Below are 21,380 nucleotides of genomic sequence, written 5' to 3'. Positions count from 1 at the left end.
ATATATATATAATAGATAAATGATAGATAGATGATAGATTATAGATAATAGATAGATAATAGATAAATAATAGATAGATAATAGATAGATAGATAATAGATAGATAATAGATAGATAATAGATAAATGATAGATATATAATAGATAAATAATAGATAATAGATAGATAGATAAATAGATGATAGATAGATAGATGATAGATAATAGATAGATAATAGATAAATGATAGATATATAATAGATAGATTATAGATAATAGATAGATAATAGATAGATGATAGATAATAGATAGAATATAGATAGATAATAGATAGATAATAGATAAATGATAGATATATAATAGATAGATTATAGATAATAGATAGATAATAGATAGATAGATAGATAATAGATAGATAGATGATAGATAGATATATAATGATATATAATGATAGATAATAGACGGGTGATAGATGGATAGATAGATGATAGATAATAGACGGATCATATGGATATCAGATGGATCTATAGCTGGCAGCTCTTCCATCGCTGCTGTCCGCCCTCCGCACACATCTCCCCACCTGTGTCTCCCCGGTCTCGGCCTCCTCCGGCCTCCGGGCCCCGCTGAGCTGCCGCACTCTGGCGATGAGCCCCGGGCTGCCGTGTTTCGGGCTCCGCGCTGGCCCCCGGTAGCGGATGGCGGAGAGCAGCAGCCCCACAGTGCAGCCCCCCAGCACGGCCAGCAGCAGCTCCAGCCGGGGGGCGCTCAGCAGCTCGTCACACTTCTTGTACACATAGGTGAAGGTGGCGACCCCCAGGAAGGTCCACATCTCAGGTCAAAAAATAGGAAAAAATAGAGAAAAAAATATAAAAATAATAAATTAATTAAAAATAAATATTTAAAAATCTTTAGAATAAAAAAAAATAAATTCTGATTCCGACTATAAATAGATGATGGGAAAGAGAAGCGCTGAGCTGCTGCACACAGGTGTGAACTGGGCGCAGTGTGACAGCTCGCACCTGGAGGCGCTGGCTCTGGTTACATGCAGGGGGTGTGCGCTCGCTCTGTCACACAGAGTCACCAGCTCTCCTGGCCATCCTCCCCCCCACACTCCTGTACAGGATGGATCCGTCTGCTGATCCGCCAATCCCCGATACATTGTATCATAGGATGAACGAGAGGGGCGGAGCCAAGCCTCAGCCTCAGCAGCACTCGGCGCTTCGGGTTGCCCGGCAACGAAAGCTCGTCAGCTGAGGGGGCGGGGCTTCGCAGCGCGCTAGTTCCTGGGTCCCGCCCAATGTTTTTATTAGCCAATGGCAAACCGTCGCTAAGGTGAGCAGAGCTCACGCTATGGATAGAGCGACCAATGGGAGTGGTCGGACGCTTCACTCCAGATCTCACTCTGCGCGTGTGGCTGTAGTGCGATGTGACGTTTTAGGGGGCGGGGCCTGGCTGAGAAGGCGGGAAAGAGAGGGCGCTGAGGTAAAAGATGACTACGGCTTATTCACCACGTACGGAAAACGGTTTTTTTTTTAGGGTTTTCGTCATTTTCGTGACAGGAAAAATCAGTGTTTTCACTTAAAAAATGACGAGCCAGGCGGGCAGAGACCTTCATGATTCAGTATGACTGAAGAATGGAGGAGAGATAGTGTCAGGCAGTTAGTTACATTTGCTGAGGTAAAAAGTTATTATTTTAGAAAAAAAACAAAAATAAATAAGTCGTAATGTCGGTACCATCAACGATACAGCCATACAACCGAGAAAATCTAACAAAAATAATTTTTCCTTTTTTTCTGTCAAGGTTGATGTTCCTCTATTTACTCGTGTGAACAAGCGCTTGAGATTCTGTTAATTTCACACATTTTTTTACATGCTTTTTTTGGGTGGGGGGGGGGTTCTTCTACATTAAAACCTTTACGAGAACACCAGGGGGATAAAAAGTGTGGAAAAACACCAAAAAAAACACTCTTGTTTGCATTTAGAGGCGGTGTGACTTATCACAACTCAATCACCGAGGTTCTGTAAAGAAAACACAAAACGATTTTTAGTTTTTGCTTTTTCGTTTTTGTTTTTTTTTTCCCCCAGAGCCATATTTTTTTTTTATTTTTCCGTCGACGTAGGGTGCGAGGACTCTCTTTTTTCTGTGCGACGACTTGTAGGTTTTCACGACACCATTGAAAAGTGGTGAAAAATAATGAAATTCCACCATTGATTTATAGATTTTGATCACAAGTTCAAGTCCCCAACAGATATAGTGAAAAGTAAAAGAAAACTTTTTGAAAAATATAAAAAAGATACAAAAGTTCCCTACTTGGAAAAAAAAAATACACGTGGTTGTTATCGTTGCATAAGTAAAAGTCCGATCTAGCAAAATATAAAATTAATTAACCAGATCGGTAAACGCGGTAATGAAAAAAATAAATCTAAACTCCAGAATTATGGGGGTTTTTTTCGGACGCAACAAGAGGCGAGCAAAATATCTTATGTACCCCAAAAATAGTATTAATAAAAACATCAGCTCAGGGCACAAAAAATAAGCCCTCACCAAAAATTGGAAACGTTACGGGTGACGGAAAATGGTTTCACCTCCAAAAATGTTTTTTTTTACAAATCCCCCCCCCCAAAAAATTTTTTTTGACACTTAAATAAAAGAAAAAACTATACATGTTTGGTATGTGCGTACTCGTGCTGACTTGGAGAATCATATTATCAGGTAATTTTTAGCATATAGTGAACATGATAAGTAAAAAGTAAAACTCAAATATATATTACGGAGTTGCACTTTTTTTGCAATTTCGCTCTACTTGGAATTTTTTTTCCGCTTAGCAGCGCATCACATGATGAAATGAATGGTGTCATTCAAAAGTGCAACCCGTCCCGCAAAAAACAAGCCCTCACACGGCCATATTGACGAAAAAATAAAAAGTTATGGCTCTGGGAAGAAGGGGAGCAAAAAACCAAAACGGCAAAACCCAAGGTGGTGAAGGGGTTAATGCCTTCATGATATGAAGGACATCAATCAAAATCTAATATCCTGGGACACCTGGCAGTTTCTCCTGTGTTTAGAGCAGTGGTCCTTAACCTTTCTGACCTTGAGAACCACTTTCAGCTCTGAGAGAGGGGCGTGAGCCACAACTAGCTCCTGTCCCCCTCACAGTAGTGGCAATCAAAGCCCCTATTACAGGTATAATGATAGCCAAAGCTTTCCCACAGAATCACCCTGAAGCAGTATACTAAGATCCAGGGGTTCCCACAATACCCTCATCGAGTATTCTCCCATCAAGCACCTCATCTCATGTCGCATCCAACTTCCAACACCTGCGCTGACAAGTAGTATCATCCTGTCTCCAGCTTACCATACTTAAATTATCTCTGAAGCCCTAAGGCCAGTATATGTGCATCCAGATCTGCTCTTCTGTGCAGGGCTACTCACAAAATTCACCATTTTGAGATGTGTTCTTTATACCTGTTTGCTAAAACTAGAGCTAATACACCAAGCTGGCAGACAGCCACAAGCCACAATTTATTGGACCGCGAGCCACATGTGGCTCCCGATCTACAGGTTGGGGACCTCTGGTGTAGATAAACTTTGTGTACATCCTCATTAGCAAGTAGGTTCTAATTAATGCAAGGGGAACTAATTGCCCATAAGGCCAGACGCTTCGTGTCCAATTCAGACCTAACATGGCACAAATGGAAGTGCATTATTTTTGATGCCGTATCTATAATATCCAATGGAAGTATCTGTGTTCGGGGAACCTAATTGCTTCTGTAACTGCCAACGCAATGTTCTTCAGCAGTTGCTAACCAGGGCTGTGGAGTCGGTAAGTTAAACCTCCAACTCCTCAATTTCCATGCCACCAACTCCCTCATACATGGCTCATGTTTAAGTGATAAATTTACTGTAGCACAAATTAACCTCAGCTAAAAGTCTAGACCCTTAGATCACGACTAGGATAGACATTTATAGGACATTTCATAACTTTCCCAAATTCTTATGAAAAAATATTCCCCACAAACTTCATTGAACTACTGTACCCAATTTATTTTATATTTTAGGAGTCGGAGTCGGTCCATTTTATACCGACTCCGACTTCACCAAAATGGACACTGACTCCACAGCCCTGATATATGCCACAGCCTAGTGTCTCCAGTGATGTATATGCCCAGCCCAGTATCGCCAGTGATGTATATGCCACAACCTAGTCTCCAGTGATGTATATTCCCCAGGCTAGTGTTTCCAGTAATGTATATGCCCCAAGCCAGTGTCTCCAGTTATGTATATGCCCAGCCCAGTGTCTCCAGTCAGGTATATGTGTCACATATGTGGATCGTGGACCCACTGTGCCACAATCCGGGATTACCTAGGAAGGACATAGCTAACAGGCTGCCTGGTGTTTGCTAGAGCTTCTAAGGGTATGTGCACACGATGCAGAAATGCTCAGGATTTTTTCCGGAGCGTTTCTGCATCTCTCTGGCAGGAAAAAACGCATGCGGATTGTACATGCGGTTTCCTGCCAGGGACATGCGGAAATGAAGCGGTCTTCACTTTCATTTCCGCATGCGGGTTGACAAGCACTTCCCAAGCGATTTTAGCATCACTTGGAAAGTGCTTGTCAACTTCACACTATATAAATCCATGCAACCGGCATGGATTTATATAGTGTGTGATGTCAAAAAATAAATCTATACGTTACCATCTGATGGCCCCCGGTGTCCTGCTTCATCGGTCCCGGCTGCCGGCAGTGAAGACTGTAGGACCTTCCGACGTCAGCGTCACGTGACCCGTCACATGACTCTGACGTCAGCGAAGGTCCTTCATTCAACCGCGAAGTGCGCGGGAAGCCGGCAGGACGCAGCGCGGGCCGTCAGAAGGTGAGAATATATGTATTTTTTATTTTATTCTTTTTTTTTTTAATGGTACCTGGGTCTGGATGAGAGTCCTCTCATCCACACCCGGGTACCATCCGCACAATAGACCGCATGAAAAGCGCATCAACATATACAGTGATGCGGATTCCATGCGGTCTAATGCAAGTCAATGGCGGCAAAAGAGCAGCGTTTCCGCAAAATTAATTGACATGCTGCGGATTTTTGACCGCAGCGTTTACGCTGCGGAAAAATCCGCATCATGGGCACAGCACATGCGGATTTCCATTGGGGAACATTGCTGCCCTTCTACCATGCGTTTCCGCGGCGTTTACGCAACTGCAAAAACGCAGCGGAAACGCATGAAAAACGCATCGTGTGAACTCAGCCTAATAGTGGAATTAGACATGAGTTGCAGGTAGCTGCCAGGTACCACTCCTTGGCAGTCCCCGGTGCTGCAGCTGCTGTCCCCAGGGGTCAGGATCACGGACACGGGCTCGGAATCACTGGCAGGACAGGATTCGGACACTGTTCAGACAACACGGGTTCTGGTCACCGGGCAAGATGGACACAGACCCGTAGTCACTGGCAGGACAGGATTTGGATAATGGAACAGACTCCGACAGTACGGACTTTGGAACGCTAACCAAGAGAGACACTGGTGCTGGTTCAAGTACCACCAGAATGGTTACAGGTTTGGATACCGCTGGAGTGGCTTCAGGTTTAGGTATCACCGGTGCAGGTTCTACGTTTCGGTACAGCCGGAGTGGTTTCAGGCTCTGGAGCGATTTCAGGGTTCAGGTACCACAGGAGCGGTGTCAGGCTCAGGCACCGCCAGATCGGTGTCAGGGTTCAAGTATCTCAGAAGTGGTGTAAGGCTCAGGTGCCGCAGGAGAGGTGTCAAGGTTCAGGTACCACAGGAGCGTATCAGGGTTCAGGTACCACGGGTGCGGCTTCAGGCTCAAGTACCACAGGAGTGGCGTCAGGGCTCAGGTACTGCAGGTGCGACTTCAGGCTCAAGTACCGCAGGAGCGGTGTCAGGGTTACGCCTGTAACAGCGTGTCCCTCCCCCGACCTGTGTTCATGGACTGCAATGTAATCAGGCCTGGGCAGGGGTGGATTAAGAGTAGCAAGGGCCCCGGGCAATTTAGAAGGCGCGGGGCCCCCCCCCACACACACACCTGATTTATCACGTGACATGTCACATGATCCCCTGTGATAGATCTTGTGATAGTTCACGTGAAATTAATTTGGCACAATATTATAATATTTTTTTTTAGGGTGTGTGCCCACTATGCGTTTTTTAAGCATTTCCGCAGCGGCAATTCCGCTGCAGAAACGCTTAAAAAACGCTTGGTAGAAGGTCTGCCATGTTCCCCAATGATATCCCGCATGTGCTGTGTACATGCTGCGGAAATTTCCGCTGCGATTATCATTGCGGAAAAATCCGCAGCATTACCAATTATTTTGCGGAAGCGCGGCGTTTTCGCCGCCATTGACTTGCATTAGAACGCATGGAATCCACATACCTGCATCTGTAGATGCGGAATCCATGCGTTTCAATGTGCGGATGGTACCCGGGTGTGGAGGAGAGGAGACTCTCCTCCGGACCTGGGTACCATAGAACCTGTGAAAAAAGAATAAAATAAAAAATAAATATTATACTTACCTTCTGATGGCCCCCGGTGTCTTTATCCGATGCGTCCTGGCTTGCCGGCAGCTCGCGATGGTCTGAAAAGGACCTGCCATGACGTCATTTAGTCATGTGACGGGTCACGCGACCGCTGACGTCGGCAGGCCATCAGAAGGTAAGTATATATTTTTTATTTTTTACCATTCTTTTACGGTCACACTATATAAATCCATGCTGTTTGCATGGATTTATATAGTGTAACCAAGTTGTCAAGCACTTTCCAAGTGATGCTAAAATCGCTTGGAAAGCGCTTGTCAACCCGCGTGCGGAAATGCAAGTGAAGAACGCTTCACATCCGCATGTCCCTGGCAGGAAAACGCATGTACAATCCGCATGTAAAATCCGCATGCGTTTTTTCTGCCAGGGAGATGCAGAAACGCTCAAAAAAAATCCGGAACATTTCTGTATCGTGGGCACATAGCCTTACATTAATTGTATGACTCAATATTGAGCACACGTAGCCATCTATACACAGCGGGAGGCAGGGCCGGCTCCAGGTTTTTCTGGGCCCCGGGCGAAAGAGTCTCAGTGGGCCCCTTTAACACATACACGATTCATGATGCAGAGATACGGCGGAGAAATATATATATATATATAGTACAATGCAAAGATTTCACTTCATGAGTGATATCTATTGTAAATTCCACAATAGCTCAGAAACCGGTGAATCGCTCCACACAGAATAGTGGCCCCCATATAAGGCTCCATACGGAATACTGGTCCCCATATAACGCCCATACGGAATACTGGCCCCCATATAACGCTTCATACGGAATACTGGCCCCCATATAAGGCCCCATACGGAATACTTGCCCCCATATAAGGCCCCATACGGAATACTGGCCCCCATATAAGACCCCATACGGAATACTGGCCCCCATATAAGACCCCATACGGAATACTGGCCCCCATATAAGGCCCCATACGGAATACTGGCCCCCATATAAGGCCCCATACGGAATACTGGCCCCCATATAAGACCCCATACGGAATACTGGCCCCCATATAAGACCCCATACGGAATACTGGCCCCCATATAAGACCCCATACGGAATACTGGCCCCCATATAAGGCCCCATACGGAATACTGGCCCCCATATAAGACCCCATACGGAATACTGGCCCCCATATAAGGCCCCATACGGAATACTGACCCCCATATAAGGCTCCATGCGGAATACTGACCCCCATATAAGGCTCCATGCGGAATACTGACCCCCATATAAGGCTCCATGCGGAATACTGACCCCCATATAAGGCTCCATGCGGAATACTGACCCCCATATAAGGCTCCATGCGGAATACTGGCCCCCATATAAGGCTCCATACGGAATACTGGCCCCCATATTAGGCCCCATATGGAATACTGGCCCCTATATAAGGCTCCATATGGAATACTGGCCCCCATATAAGGCTCCATAAGGAATACTGGCCCCCATATAAGGCTCCATACGGAATACTGGCCCCCATATAAGGCTCCATACGGAATACTGGCCCCCATATGGAATACTGGCCCCCATATAAGGCTCCATACGGAATACTGGCTTCCATATAAGGCTCCATACGGAATACTGGCCCCCATATAAGGCTCCATACAGAATACTGGCCCCCATATAACGCTCCATACAGGATACTGGCCCCCATATAACGCTCCATACAGGATACCGGTCCCCATATAATGCTGCATGCAGGCTGTTACCCCCCACATAATGCCCCATACAGGCTGTCCCCCCCTTATAATGCTCCATGCAGGCTGTTACCCCCCACATAATGCCCCATACAGGCCCCTCCCTTTTAATGCTCCATGCAGGCTGTTACCCCCCACATAATGCCCCATACAGGCTGCCCCCCCCTTATAATGCTCCATGCAGGCTGTTCCCCCCCACATAATGCCCCATACAGGCTGCCCCCCCCTTATAATGCCCCATGCAGGCTGTTCCCCACCTTATAATGCCCCATGCAGGCTGTCACCCCTCCTCTTTATACTGCCCCATGCAGGCTGTCACCCCTCCTCTTTATAATGCCCCATGCAGGATGTCCCCCCCTCTCTTTATAATGCCCCGTGCAGGCTGTTCCCCACCTTATAATGCCCCATGCAGGCTGGTCCCCACCTTATAATGCCCCATGCAGGCTGTCACCCCTCCTCATTATAATGCCCCAAGCAGGAATCCCCCCCTCTTTATAATGCCCCATGCAGGCTGTTCCCCACCTTATAATGCCCCATGCAGGCTGTCACCCCTCCTCTCTATACTGCCCCATGCAGGCTGTCACCCCTCCTCTTTATAATGCCCCATGCAGGCTGTCACCCCTCCTCTTTATACTGCCCCATGCAGGCTGTCACCCCTCCTCTTTATAATGCCCCATGCAGGCTGTCACCCCTCCTCTTTATAATGCCCCATGCAGGCTGTCACCCCTCCTCTTTATACTGCCCCATGCAGGCTGTCACCCCTCCTCTTTATAATGCCCCATGCAGGATGTCCCCCCCTCTCTTTATAATGCCCCATGCAGGCTGTCACCCCTCCTCTTTATACTGCCCCATGCAGGCTGTCACCCCTCCTCTTTATACTGCCCCATGCAGGCTGTCACCCCTCCTCTTTATATTGCCCCATGCAGGCTTGTCCCCACCTTATAATGCCCCATGCAGGCTGTCACCCCTCCTCATTATAATGCCCCAAGCAGGAACCCCCCCCTCTTTATAATGCCCCATGCAGGCTGTTCCCCACCTTATAATGCCCCATGCAGGCTGTCACCCCTCCTCTTTATAATGCCTCATGCAGGATGCCCCCCCTCTCTTTATAATGCCCCGTGCAGGCTGTTCCCCACCTTATAATGCCCCATGCAGGCTGGTCCCCACCTTATAATGCCCCATGCAGGCTGTCACCCCTCCTCATTATAATGCCCCAAGCAGGAATCCCCCCCTCTTTATAATGCCCCATGCAGGCTGTTCCCCACCTTATAATGCCCCATGCAGGCTGTCACCCCTCCTCTTTATAATGCCCCATGCAGGATGCCCCCCCTCCCCTCTTTATAATGCCCCATGCCTCCATACATTAAAAAAAAAAAAAAAATCAAATACTCACCTCCCTTCTCCTCACCTGCTGCCCGCTGCCTGCTGCCCGCCGCTCGTTGCTCGGCTCCGAACTCCAGCGTTGTCGGCGTCTTCCCGCTCTGCGCTCCCTGTGACGGCTCAGGGGAGGGCGCGGTGTAAAGACGTCACCGCGCCCTCTGACCTGAGACGTCACAGGGAGCGCAGAGCAGGAAGACAGCTGATCTGCGGAGGCACGGGGAGAGGTAAGTATCGGGCTGCCGGGGCCCTGAGCAAGCGGCGGAGAAGGGCGGGCGCTGACACCGCTCTCCTCCGCCCATAGCCCAGCGGGGTGCGCGACCGCCAGTGGGCCCCTCTGCCTGCTCAGGGCCCCGGCATTTGCCCGGGTGCGCCGGGTGCTGACGCCGGCCCTGGCGGGAGGCTGCACGGTGCCATCTATACACAGCGGGAGGCCGCACGTAGCCATCTATACACAGCGGGAGGCCGCACGGAGCCATCTATACACAACGGGAGGCCGCACGTAGCCATCTATACACAGCGGGAGGTCGCACGGTGCCATCTATGCACAGCAGGAGGCCGCACGGCGCCATCTATACACAGCGGGAGGCCGCACGGCGCCCCCCCCAGAGACAGCAGGAGGCCGCACGGCGCCATTTATACTCAGCAGGAGGCCGCACGTAGCCATTTATACACAGCAGGAGGCCGCACGGCGCCATCTATACACAGCAGGAGGCCGCACGGCACCATCTATACACAGCAGGAGGCCGCACGGCGCCATCTATACTCAGCAGGAGGCCGCACGTAGCCATCTATACACAGCAGGAGGCCGCACGGCGCCATCTATACACAGCAGAGGGCCGCACGGCGCCATCTATACACAGCAGAGGGACGCACGGCGCCATCTATACACAGCAAGGGGCCGCACGGTGCCATCTATACACAGCAGGGGGCCGCACGGCACCATCTATGCACAGCAGGAGGCCGCACGTAGCCATCTATACATAGCAGGAGGCCGCACGGCGCCATCTATACACAGCAGGAGGCCGCATGGCACCATCTACACACAGCAGGAGGCCGCACGGCGTCATCTATACTCAGCAGGAGGCCGCACGTAGCCATCTATACACAGCAGGAGGCCGCACAGCGCCATCTATACACAGCAGGAGGCCGCACGGCGCCATCTGTACAAAGCAGGAGGCCGCACGGCACCATCTATACACAGCAGGAGGCCGCACTGCGCCATCTATACACAGCAGGAGGCCGCACGGCGCCATCTATACACAGCAGAGGGCCGCACGGCGCCATCTATACACAGCAGGGGGCCGCACGGCGCCATCTATACACAGCAGGGGGCCGCATGGCGCCATCTATACACAGCAGAGGGCCGCACGGCGCCATCTATACACAGCAGGGGGCCGCACGGCGCCTTCTATACACAGCAGAGGGCCGCCCGGCGCCATCTATACACAGCAGAGGGACGCACGGCGCCATCTATACACAGCAAGGGGCCGCACGGTGCCATCTATACACAGCAGGGGGCCGCACGGCACCATCTATGCACAGCAGGAGGCCGCACGTAGCCATCTATACATAGCAGGAGGCCGCACGGCGCCATCTATACACAGCAGGAGGCCGCACGGCACCATCTACACACAGCAGGAGGCCGCACGGCGTCATCTATACTCAGCAGGAGGCCGCACGTAGCCATCTATACACAGCAGGAGGCCGCACAGCGCCATCTATACACAGCAGGAGGCCGCACGGCGCCATCTGTACAAAGCAGGAGGCCGCACGGCACCATCTATACACAGCAGGAGGCCGCACTGCGCCATCTATACACAGCAGGAGGCTGCACGGCGCCATCTATACACAGCAGAGGGCCGCACGGTGCCATCTATACACAGCAGGGGGCCGCATGTAGCCATCTATACACAGCAGAGGGCCGCACGGCGCCATCTATACACAGCAGGGGGCCGCACGGCGCCTTCTATACACAGCAGAGGGCCGCCCGGCGCCATCTATACACAGCAGGGGGCCGCACGGCGCCATCTATACACAGCATTGGGCCGCACGGCGCCATCTATACACAGCAGGGGGCCGCAAGGCACCATCTATACACAGCAGGAGGCCGCACGGCGCCATCTATACACAGCAGGGGGCCGCACGGCGCCATCTATACACAGCAGGGGGCCGCACGGCGCCATCTATACACAGCAGGGGGCCGTACGGCGCCATCTATACACAGCAGGAGGCCGCACGGGGCCATCTATACACAGCAGGAGGCCGCACGGCGCCATCTGTACACAGCAGGAGGCCGCACGTAGCCATCTATATACAGCAGGAGGCCGCACGGCACCATCTATACACAGGAGGGGGCCGCACGGCACCATCTATACACAGCAGGAGGCCGCATGGCGCCATCTATACACAGCAGGGGGCCGCACGGCGCTATCTATACACAGCAGAGGGCCGCACGGTGCCATCTATACACAGCAGGGGGCCGCACGGCGCCATCTATACACAGCGGGAGGCCGCACGGCGCCATCTATACATAGTGGAAGGCTGCACAGCGCCCCCCCCAGAGATAGCAGGAGGCCGCACGGCGCCAACTATACTCAGCAGGAGGCCGCACGCAGTCACGCATGCAGTCACGCACACACACAAACATATACAGACATATACATACACGCATAAACACATTTGAAACACAAAAATACATATAAACAGACATCACACAATGATATCTGCCTGCACACACACACATACACACACAGACTCACCATCCCCTGGCTCCATTCCTCCTGCCTGCTCTGACTTCTCCGTTGCAGCAGTGCAGGCCGGGCGCGCACTGCGTGACGTCACAGCTAGGAGACACGGCCGCGCACAGGGCCGTGTCTCCTAGCAGTGACGCGGCCGGGCCAGCACAGGGAAGTTAACTGCTGCAGTGCTGGCCCGGCCGATGAAGAAGTAGCGGCCGTACGCCGCTGCTGGGGGAGCGGTCCGGGGCCCCCCCTCCCGCCACTGCTACCGGTATGTGCCGCGGCGGCCCGCACATATAATGAGGGCAATCCGGCATTAGACACCCCACCCGGAGCCGCAGGCCCCCTGCAGGTTCGGGGCCCCGGGCGGTAGCCCGGATTGCCCTCATTATAATCCGCCTATGGGCCTGGGTTAACATCTAGTGGAGGATTTTGTCTTTGTTCTTTTCAGCATAGGACTCATCCAAAATAAGCCTGTAGCTTCTGGAAACTTCTCAAGGTAGCCACATATTCAAAATAGGTGGGACCCCTCCTCCATCGATGGGCTGATCCCAGGACACAGAACAATAGACACATGGTTTTGGCCAGTTTGTTGTGTGCTGCCGTGAAAAGGGCTAGGACCTTATGCTGAGGCGAGATCCTCCTGCCTGTGTGTGGATGGTTAGAAGCTGCCACGTGGGATTGTGTTGTGTCCCTCATCTGTTGGATCCATCAAACTCATCCCAGGATTATTTCTACCTTTTCCCTGGCGTCGGATTGCCGAATGGCGCCCCCGGAACTATTCCCTTTTGGCGTGGACTCATTGTGGACTCTAAGGAACAATCTTGATATTTGATGTTCTATTTTCCCTGCCTCAATATATCTCGTTGGATTGATTATCGGCCTGGTGTCCCTTCCTGCTGTGTCGCACACCCCGTCACAAACTGGTTGGCAGCCGTGGGATCAGAGCAGAAGGAATGGAGGACAGCGGCCCATCAACATCTGAAACCAGAACCTCAGGATACGGGAACTGTACTGTGTTGAGCCTACAAGCAAAGGCCCGTGAAGTAGGAGTCGGCTACAAAGGACTGTCCAAGAAGCAATTAATTGAGGCTTTGGAAGAAGCTTGCCTGCATGATGGCACCGAGGAAGAATTTCCACAGCAAGGGGAGGAAAGACGGGAGCTGGAGGTAAAAACCCAAAAAAGTCAGTGGGTTGTGTGGTATAAGGAGGAGATGGAATTGCTTGGAGATGAGGCCAGCATAGAAGATAAGAGGGAGGCCATCCGCACAGCTAAGGAGAGGCAGCGCATGGTGGAAGCAGCTAGAAGCTCCAGACAGACTGTAACCACAGTAAGCCAACATCATGTGGACACTCCAGGCATCCGTCCCATACAGCAGGCCCCTTTCCGAGTACCAGAATCAGTTAGAACCACCATGCAGCACGAACTGGAGGAGATGTTACAGCTCGGGGTAATTCAGGCCTCCCATAGCCCTTGGGCTTCTTCTGTGGTGTTAGTGTTATAGCAGAAGATGGAGTCCCTCAAGTTTAAAGGCCCCATCTATGCTATATAAGTCTGACAATTATTTTAGGTGAAAACAACAGCTATGAATGTTCCTTCTTGTATCAATAGCGTGTCCTTGCTAAAAAGATAACGTGATTCTCCCTGGCCAGATGTTTCTTCTTGTAGCAATAATGTGTTCTTGCAGAAAGATGAAATGACCTTGCTAACTAGATAAGTCTAATTAAATATTTTAAAGCATACAGAAACTAGCTTTTTTCGCCTGTTCAGCTAAACTGTATAATCGAACCATATATGGCAAATCCGTTTCTTGCCTTTAGGGTGTATATTAGCCCTGTGTTTTATAATAAAGTTTTTTAGAGTATGTTTAGACACAAACATCCTGTCCTGTGTCTTCATTCTCTCCGAGCTCGTAATCCAAAGGATAGAAGACCCAAAATTCAGTGACGACAGCTGGCGCCTCGAACAGGGACCTTGAGTTAATCTACCCAAGGGTGCTCGACCGGTCCGAGACGTGGGACGAGTGAAGCTCTCTGTTGGTGATATATACAGCGCTGAGGTAAGAATAACTGTTATATTCTACCTAATTATATCACTGCATAGAAGAGACTCCCTCACCCCTGAGCGGTCGGCTCCCCAGGTAATTCAACAGATTGTTGTCTGGCTCGGGTCCCTTTGAACCAGTAGAACCCCTCAGATAAATTGACAGTCCTGCCTTCTATCCTTTGGAGAATTTAAGAATGAAAGTATGGATCCGATGATTGTGTTGTGGATGTGTCCCGGGATTGATGTTTTTGGTCTGTTTTTCTGGTTGGCGTATAAGTCCTAGAGAGGCTAGTAGTGGAATGGTTCAGAAACCTTTGTGGCCCATTGTCTAAGTGACCATTGTCTAAGTGACTGAGGAGTCTCTTCTAGGTGAGGAGAACCGAAAAAAAATGGGGAACCAAAATGCCAAGGAAGGCATTATAGCCAAAGACTTAGTGGTACGCAGAGAAGGGAAACAGGCACTGATTGGAATTGACAAAATATTGTGTAAAGCGGGAATGAATGAGAATGGAGAGAAATGGAAATCCTTCTTTAACTCCTATCATGGATGGTTGAAAGATAAGGGTCTGTTAGGGACAGTAGATGTATGGATGAATGCATGCGCTTATTTTGAAGGAAAGATTGAAGAATTAGGAGACGGACGTTACAGACTGACAAAAACTGGAATGACAGATTTTCCTCCCTGTCTGCTCCCGACGTCACCCCCACCCTAGTACCAGAATTCCCAGGAACCTAAATGTTGGGTTTGCCCCAGATGTGAACAGCAGAACCCCTTGACAGTAGACATCTGTGTGGCATGTGGAGGACCGAGACCCCACCCAGCTAGACAATTCCCAATGAGGACGGTAGTTGTGCCAGGAGCACCGGGTGCAGCAGCAGCAGGGGGGGATGCAGTGGTTCCAGGTCAGGAAGCTCGTACAATGTTAATGTATAGACCATACAGTCCTTCAGAGCAGTTGGCACTGATCTCCCAGCTGCCAGACCCATCCCAGTCCCCTATGGGTTTCGCTAGAATGATCACCACCATACAGGATACGTACCATGCCACTAGAATAGATCTGCAGGGGGTAATTAAAGGAAAATTGGCAGATGAAGCCCGCTATGATAGGTTGATAGATGAGACAAAAAAAACAGTATGCCAATAGGACCGGACCCGTAGATGCAGAATCTAATGATGCAGCAGCTGGAGTCCTATTCGCAGCAGCGTTGGTAAAAGCATGTCAAGACAGGCAAGCAGAAAAGCAAGTTACACTAGAAGATAGAGTGCAGGGAAAGGAGGAAGATCCTAAGGATTATTTCTATGCACTAAAGAAAACCTGGTCAGAAATGGGGTTCAACCCCGGGAATAAGACTAGTGAGAGGGTATTAGCAAGTGCTTTCATGAATGGACTAAAGAAAGAGATTGCAGAGAAGGTAAAAGCAAGTAGACCGGACTGGAGATCAGTGAAGGCAGAAGATTTAGCTAGAATAGCTCAGGGGGCACAACATGATATAGCGCAGGCAAAAAGAGCTGCCAGAATACATATAGTAGAGACGACCCCCAGAAACAACAGAGGCAGAGGACGGACTGAAGGAGGAGGACAGAAACTGTGTTACGGATGTAAAAAGCCAGGACATTTTAGAAAGAACTGTAGGACCAACCCGTATCCAAATGCTCAGAGTACGGGTCCTCCAGCCGACCAAACAACGCCCCCATAGGATGAGGGTAGCTTGCACATGAACCCCCTCATCTCCTTACCCCCAACTCCCAGTTGTATAGTGCAGGTGAACCTACCAGGGGGACATGAAATCGATTTCCAAGTAGATACGGGGGCCGACAATTCAGTAATTACGCAAGGTGATTGGCCATACACTGACACTGATTTTTCACATCATGTCATTGCCACCCCCTTCAGTTCCCCGTCTGTCCTGCTTCCTGTCACTAAAAGAATTCCCCTGCAAATTCAAGGAGCTACTGTACATAGCCAGCTCATGGTATCGCCCTGAGGCCAATGTAACCTTTTGGGAAATGATGTGTTGTCCCAATTACAAGCACATATTGAGTATCATCCCGATGGCACTGTCACCTTGACCCCAGGTTTAAAACCAAGTACCCTTTGCAAAATTATGTCACTAGATATTGCCAGCATAGAAGAGACAAATGAGTTTCCCCCGATATTGGAGCAGGCTGTACCACATGATTTTTGGGCCTCAGACAAAACAGATGTTGGTAGGTTAAGAGTTCAACCAGTAATGGTGAAATTAAAACCAGGAGCCATCTTGCCTCAACAGAGGCAGTATCCCCTTAGCTCGGCTCAGGAGAATGCCATAGCCCAGCAGGTCCAAAAATTACTACAGAAAGGAGTCCTAGTCAAAACCCAGTCCCCTTGCAACACTCCCCTGTTCCCAGTAAAGAAAAAGAGTGTGCCAGGACAACCAGCCGCATATAGAATGGTCCATGACCTCCGGTTGGTTAACAAAGCCACAGAACTTCTAACACCAGTTGTGCCCAACCCGCATACTCTTCTGTCACAGATACCTTCTAACTCTCTTTGCTTTTCAGTGGTTGATTTGGCAAATGCATTTTTCAGTGTACCATTACATCCTGACTGCCAGTACCTGTTTGCTTTCACATTCCAGGGTAGTCAATATACATGGACAGTGTTGCCACAGGGTGCCCAGAATTCACCCACAATGTACACTGAAAGTCTGCAGGAAATACTGGAGGGATGGTCTGAACCACATATCGTTGTTTTGCAATATGTCGATGACCTGCTCATTTGTGCCCCCTCCAGGAAACAATGTCATAGTGCAACTATATCGCTTATGTTGTTTCTCTATCACGCTGGCTGCAAGGCATCGAAAGATAAGCTTCAGTTTTGTAAATCTTCAGTCACCTTTTTGGGACATTGCATTATACCAGGAGCTCGTCATTTAACAAATGCACGTAAACAAGCAGTACAGGCATTCACCGTCCCCATTAATGTTGCAGCCCTCAGAACTTTTCTTGAACTTGTTTCCTTTTGCAGACAGTGGATTCATGCCGTCTCTATTTTAATGCAGCCCCTCTATGACTGTCTTACCCCAACACCTTTTGTACTAACATCAGAGGCAATAGACTGTTTTTATTCTCTCAAGAACCGTATTTTGGCCGCTCCAGCTTTGGGTACCCCTAATTATGAGCTCCCATTTACTCTGTACCTTCATGAACAAGCTGGACATGCAGCAGGAGTTTTAACCCAAACACACGGTGATAATCAGAGACCTGTTGCCTACTTTAGTGGCAGATTGGATGCGGTAGCCAGAAGTGCACCATCCTGCGTACGTGCTCTGCATGCTGTTGGACTATTACTCCATAAATCCGCAGACATTGTTCTTGACCACCCGCTCACCGTTCTAACACCTCATGATGTCTACACTATATTGAATCAAGTGCAACCCGCTCACCTCTCAGCAGCACGTCATCTTAGGTTACAATGTGCACTGTTAATGCCTCCCAATGTTTCTTTACAGAGGTGTACTACCCTGAATCCAGCAACTTTGTTACCTCTCTCGGATCTAAAGGAGGAGTCAGGTACTGTGCTTTTTAAGGAAGATCCAAGAGAGGAAGTTCCTCATGACTGTGTACAAATGATGGCACAAGAAACGGCAGGTTTACCTACTGTATTTGAAAATGAATTACAAAATGCAGATTTTGAATTTTTTGTAGATGGATCCCGTCATCAGGACGATTCAGGTACCTTCCATACTGGATATGCAGTTGTCTCCCTCAATGCAGTAATCAAGGCAGAACCAATGCTCCCACACCAGTCGGCTCAAGAAGCTGAACTTAGGGCCCTAACCGAGGCCTGTAAATTAGCGGAAGGTAGTATTGTTAACATTTACACAGATTCAAGGTACGCATTCGGTATATCGCATGATTTTGGTCCAATATGGAAGTCAAGAGGTTTCCTGACGGCAGCAGGACACCCCATTAAGAATGCTGATGCGGTCCAGCAGTTAATTGATGCGCTACAACTACCCAAACAAGTAGCTGTCATAAAGGTAAGAGCACATACCAGACGCACCGACCAGGTAAGCAGAGGAAACGCGATGGCAGAAGCAGCGGCAAAAACAGCAGCCTGTAAGCCGCAACGAGGGTCAACAGTACGTCAGTTAAGTGCCCCTAAAAACCCCTTTGTGTCGGAGGACATCTTATACCAAATGCAGGCTCAGGCTCAAAAGGAGGAGGTTGATAAGTGGTTAAAGGAAGGTGCATACCTGAATGAAGCAAATGGGGTATGGGGGAAAGGGACACGACGATGCCTTCCAAGGGCACTGTACCCAGCAGCTGCCCAGATACTACATGGGCCGACACACCAATCTAAAACGGGTGTGATGAGTGTGATGCAGAAACATTGGGTGGCACCAGGATTCTCCACCTGTATTGAAAACCTGGTACAAGGGTGCATGATATGTGCTACACATTATCAGGGTAGAGTAGTTAAAACACCACCCAAACACACCCCCCGGCCCCTCTATCCATTCCAGAGACTGCAAATTGATTATATTCAGCTGCCAAAGTCAGGATCATGGGAATATGTGTTGGTCTGTATTGATTTGTTCTCAGGATGGCCAGAGGCTTTCCCGATTGCCAAAGCCACGGCTGCAGCAACCGCAAAGAAACTGCTTGCGGAGGTGGTCTGCAGGTATGGGGTACCAGAGGTAATTGAGAGTGACAGAGGTACACACTTCACAGGTGAAATAATGAATGAAGTCATGTCAGCTCTAGGAATTCAACAAGCATTCCATACCCCATATCACCCACAAAGTAGTGGTAAAGTGGAAAGACTGAATGGGACATTGAAATTAAAAATTCAGAAAGCCATGGCTGAGACAGGAAAACCATGGCCGGACTGTTTACCGCTTGCTCTGTTTTCAGTAAGATACACGCCTAATAAAAAGACTGGACTCTCTCCATATGAGATATTGTTTGGCAACGTACCCAGCCTAGGGTGTTTCTATCCGCAAGCATTAGAAATGAACAACCATGTGCTAAGTTGCTATGTGAGGGCTTTACACAAAAAGATTAAGCAAGTACATGATACTGTCTTCAGTTCTCTTCCAGATCCAGATCAAGACTCTAGCAGCCATACGCTGCAACCTGGAGACTGGGTGGTTATAAAATGACACGTGAGGAAAAGCCTAGATCCACGGTTTGACAGACCCTTTCAAGTTCTGCTGACCACAAGTACAGCCGTTAAGCTAGAGGGAAAAGAGACCTGGATCCACGCGTCCCATTGCAAAAAGATACTAGGAGAACCAGCGGACAAAGAATGATGACATTGTTTATACTTACCTGCATACTTACAACCACAGGTACATGGACTAGGTTGAGCACCACAGATGGAGACGACAATAGATTCATTAGACACCATCTTGCTCTAATCGATGGACTAAAGGAGCAAAACCAGACCATTGCTAATTGTTGGATATGTACACATGCCACTGTGACGTCCACTAGGATACCCTTTCTCGCTGTTCCAGTCTCATGGGAAGAGATAAACTTTTGGGTGAACTGTTCAAATACTTTGGCCAATAATTCCACACAGAGATTTTCCTTTCTAAATCCCGTAAATTGGTTTAAAGGTATTTGTGGGTGGTTGGCTGGTATAGTACAAGCTATTTTACAGGTTTTGCTAATGTGTCTTGCGGTTTATTTGGTTTTTAATTTTTTTCTAATGTGTATTCAGCGTTGTACTAAAAGAAAACATAGATATTCGTATTGATAAATGAAGGAACAAAAGGATGGAATGTTATAGCAGAAGATGGAGTCCCTCAAGTTTAAAGGCCCCATCTATGCTATATAAGTCTGACAATTATTTTAGGTGAAAACAACAGCTATGAATGTTCCTTCTTGTATCAATAGCGTATCCTTGCTAAAAAGATAACGTGATTCTCCCTGGCCAGATGTTTCTTCTTGTAGCAATAATGTGTTCTTGCAGAAAGATGAAATGACCTTGCTAACTAGATAAGTCTAATTAAATATTTTAAAGCATACAGAAACTAGCTTTTTTCGCCTGTTCAGCTAAACTGTATAATCGAACCATATATGGCAAATCCGTTTCCTGCCTTTAGGGTGTATATTAGCCCTGTGTTTTGTAATAAAGTTTTTTAGAGTATGTTTAGACACAAACATCCTGTCCTGTGTCTTCATTCTCTCCGAGCTCGTAATCCAAAGGATAGAAGACCCAAAATTCAGTGACGACATTAGTACCAAAGAAAGATGGGAGTACTCGATTTTGTGTGGACTACAGACGACTAAATGACCATACCATCAGTGATCCTTACCCAATGCCCCGTATTGATGAACTTCTAGACCAGCTAGCTGGGGCCCGATATGTCACTACCTTGGATCTCAGTAAGGGATACTGGCAAATCCCTCTAATGGAGGGAGGGAGAGAAAGGTCGGATTTTATAACCCCCTTTGGTCTCTTTGAATTTCTAAACATGCCTTTCGGAATGAAGAATGCACCTGCAACCTTTCAGAGAATGGTGGACCAGATCCTCCGGGGATATGACGACTTTGCTTGTGCCTATTTAGGTGATATTGCCATCTTCAGCCAGACGTGGGAGGAACATTTGAATCAAGTAGCAGTTGTTCTTGACTGGATTCTTGCAGCTGGCCTAACCATTCGACCCGATAAATGCCAATTGGGGATGGGTGAAGTCCAGTACCTAGGGCATAGAGTAGGAGGGGGGGAGCTACGGCCTGAACCTGCCAAAATCCAGGCCATTAGAGATTGGCCTGTACCGCAAACCAAGAAACAAGTTATGGCTTTTTTGGGCACTGCTAGTTATTACCGAAAATTTGTTTCTCATTTCAGCACTGTGGCCAAGCCTCTTACAGACCTCACCAAGAAAACGATGCCCAGGGTGGTGACCTGGACTCCATCCTGTGATGAGGCTTTTAACCAGCTGAAGGACTCCCTGGTCTGCGACCCTGTTCTGGCTGCTCCAGACTACAAGA

The 21,380-nt window shown here is 48.8% G+C and overlaps 1 protein-coding gene and 1 long non-coding RNA gene across 2 annotated transcripts in view; one reads left to right on the top strand and one right to left on the bottom strand.

The window, feature by feature from the left end:
* SQLE (squalene epoxidase) overlaps positions 1-1,145 on the bottom strand; it is a 31,179-nt gene extending 30,034 nt beyond the window's left edge. The window contains exon 1 of the mRNA XM_073679874.1: positions 559-1,145. Coding sequence (XP_073535975.1) covers positions 559-807 — 249 coding nt within the window. The 5' untranslated portion in view covers positions 808-1,145. The remainder of the gene's footprint in view (positions 1-558) is intronic.
* A 269-nt stretch (positions 1,146-1,414) lies between these two features.
* On the top strand, positions 1,415-20,402 carry LOC141264518 (uncharacterized). Its single transcript, XR_012319982.1, has 3 exons — positions 1,415-1,460; positions 17,885-17,945; positions 19,468-20,402. It is a non-coding gene; the product is annotated as an uncharacterized lncRNA (long non-coding RNA).
* The last annotated feature ends 978 nt before the right edge of the window (positions 20,403-21,380 follow it).

This window comes from Phyllobates terribilis, unplaced genomic scaffold, assembly GCF_046119375.1.
Source record: "Phyllobates terribilis strain yellow unplaced genomic scaffold, ASM4611937v1 Scaffold_4__5_contigs__length_816908805, whole genome shotgun sequence".
Lineage (NCBI taxonomy): Eukaryota > Metazoa > Chordata > Amphibia > Anura > Dendrobatidae > Phyllobates > Phyllobates terribilis.
The sequence above is the reverse complement of the archived record's forward strand: the minus strand, read 5'-3'. Positions and strand labels throughout refer to the sequence as shown.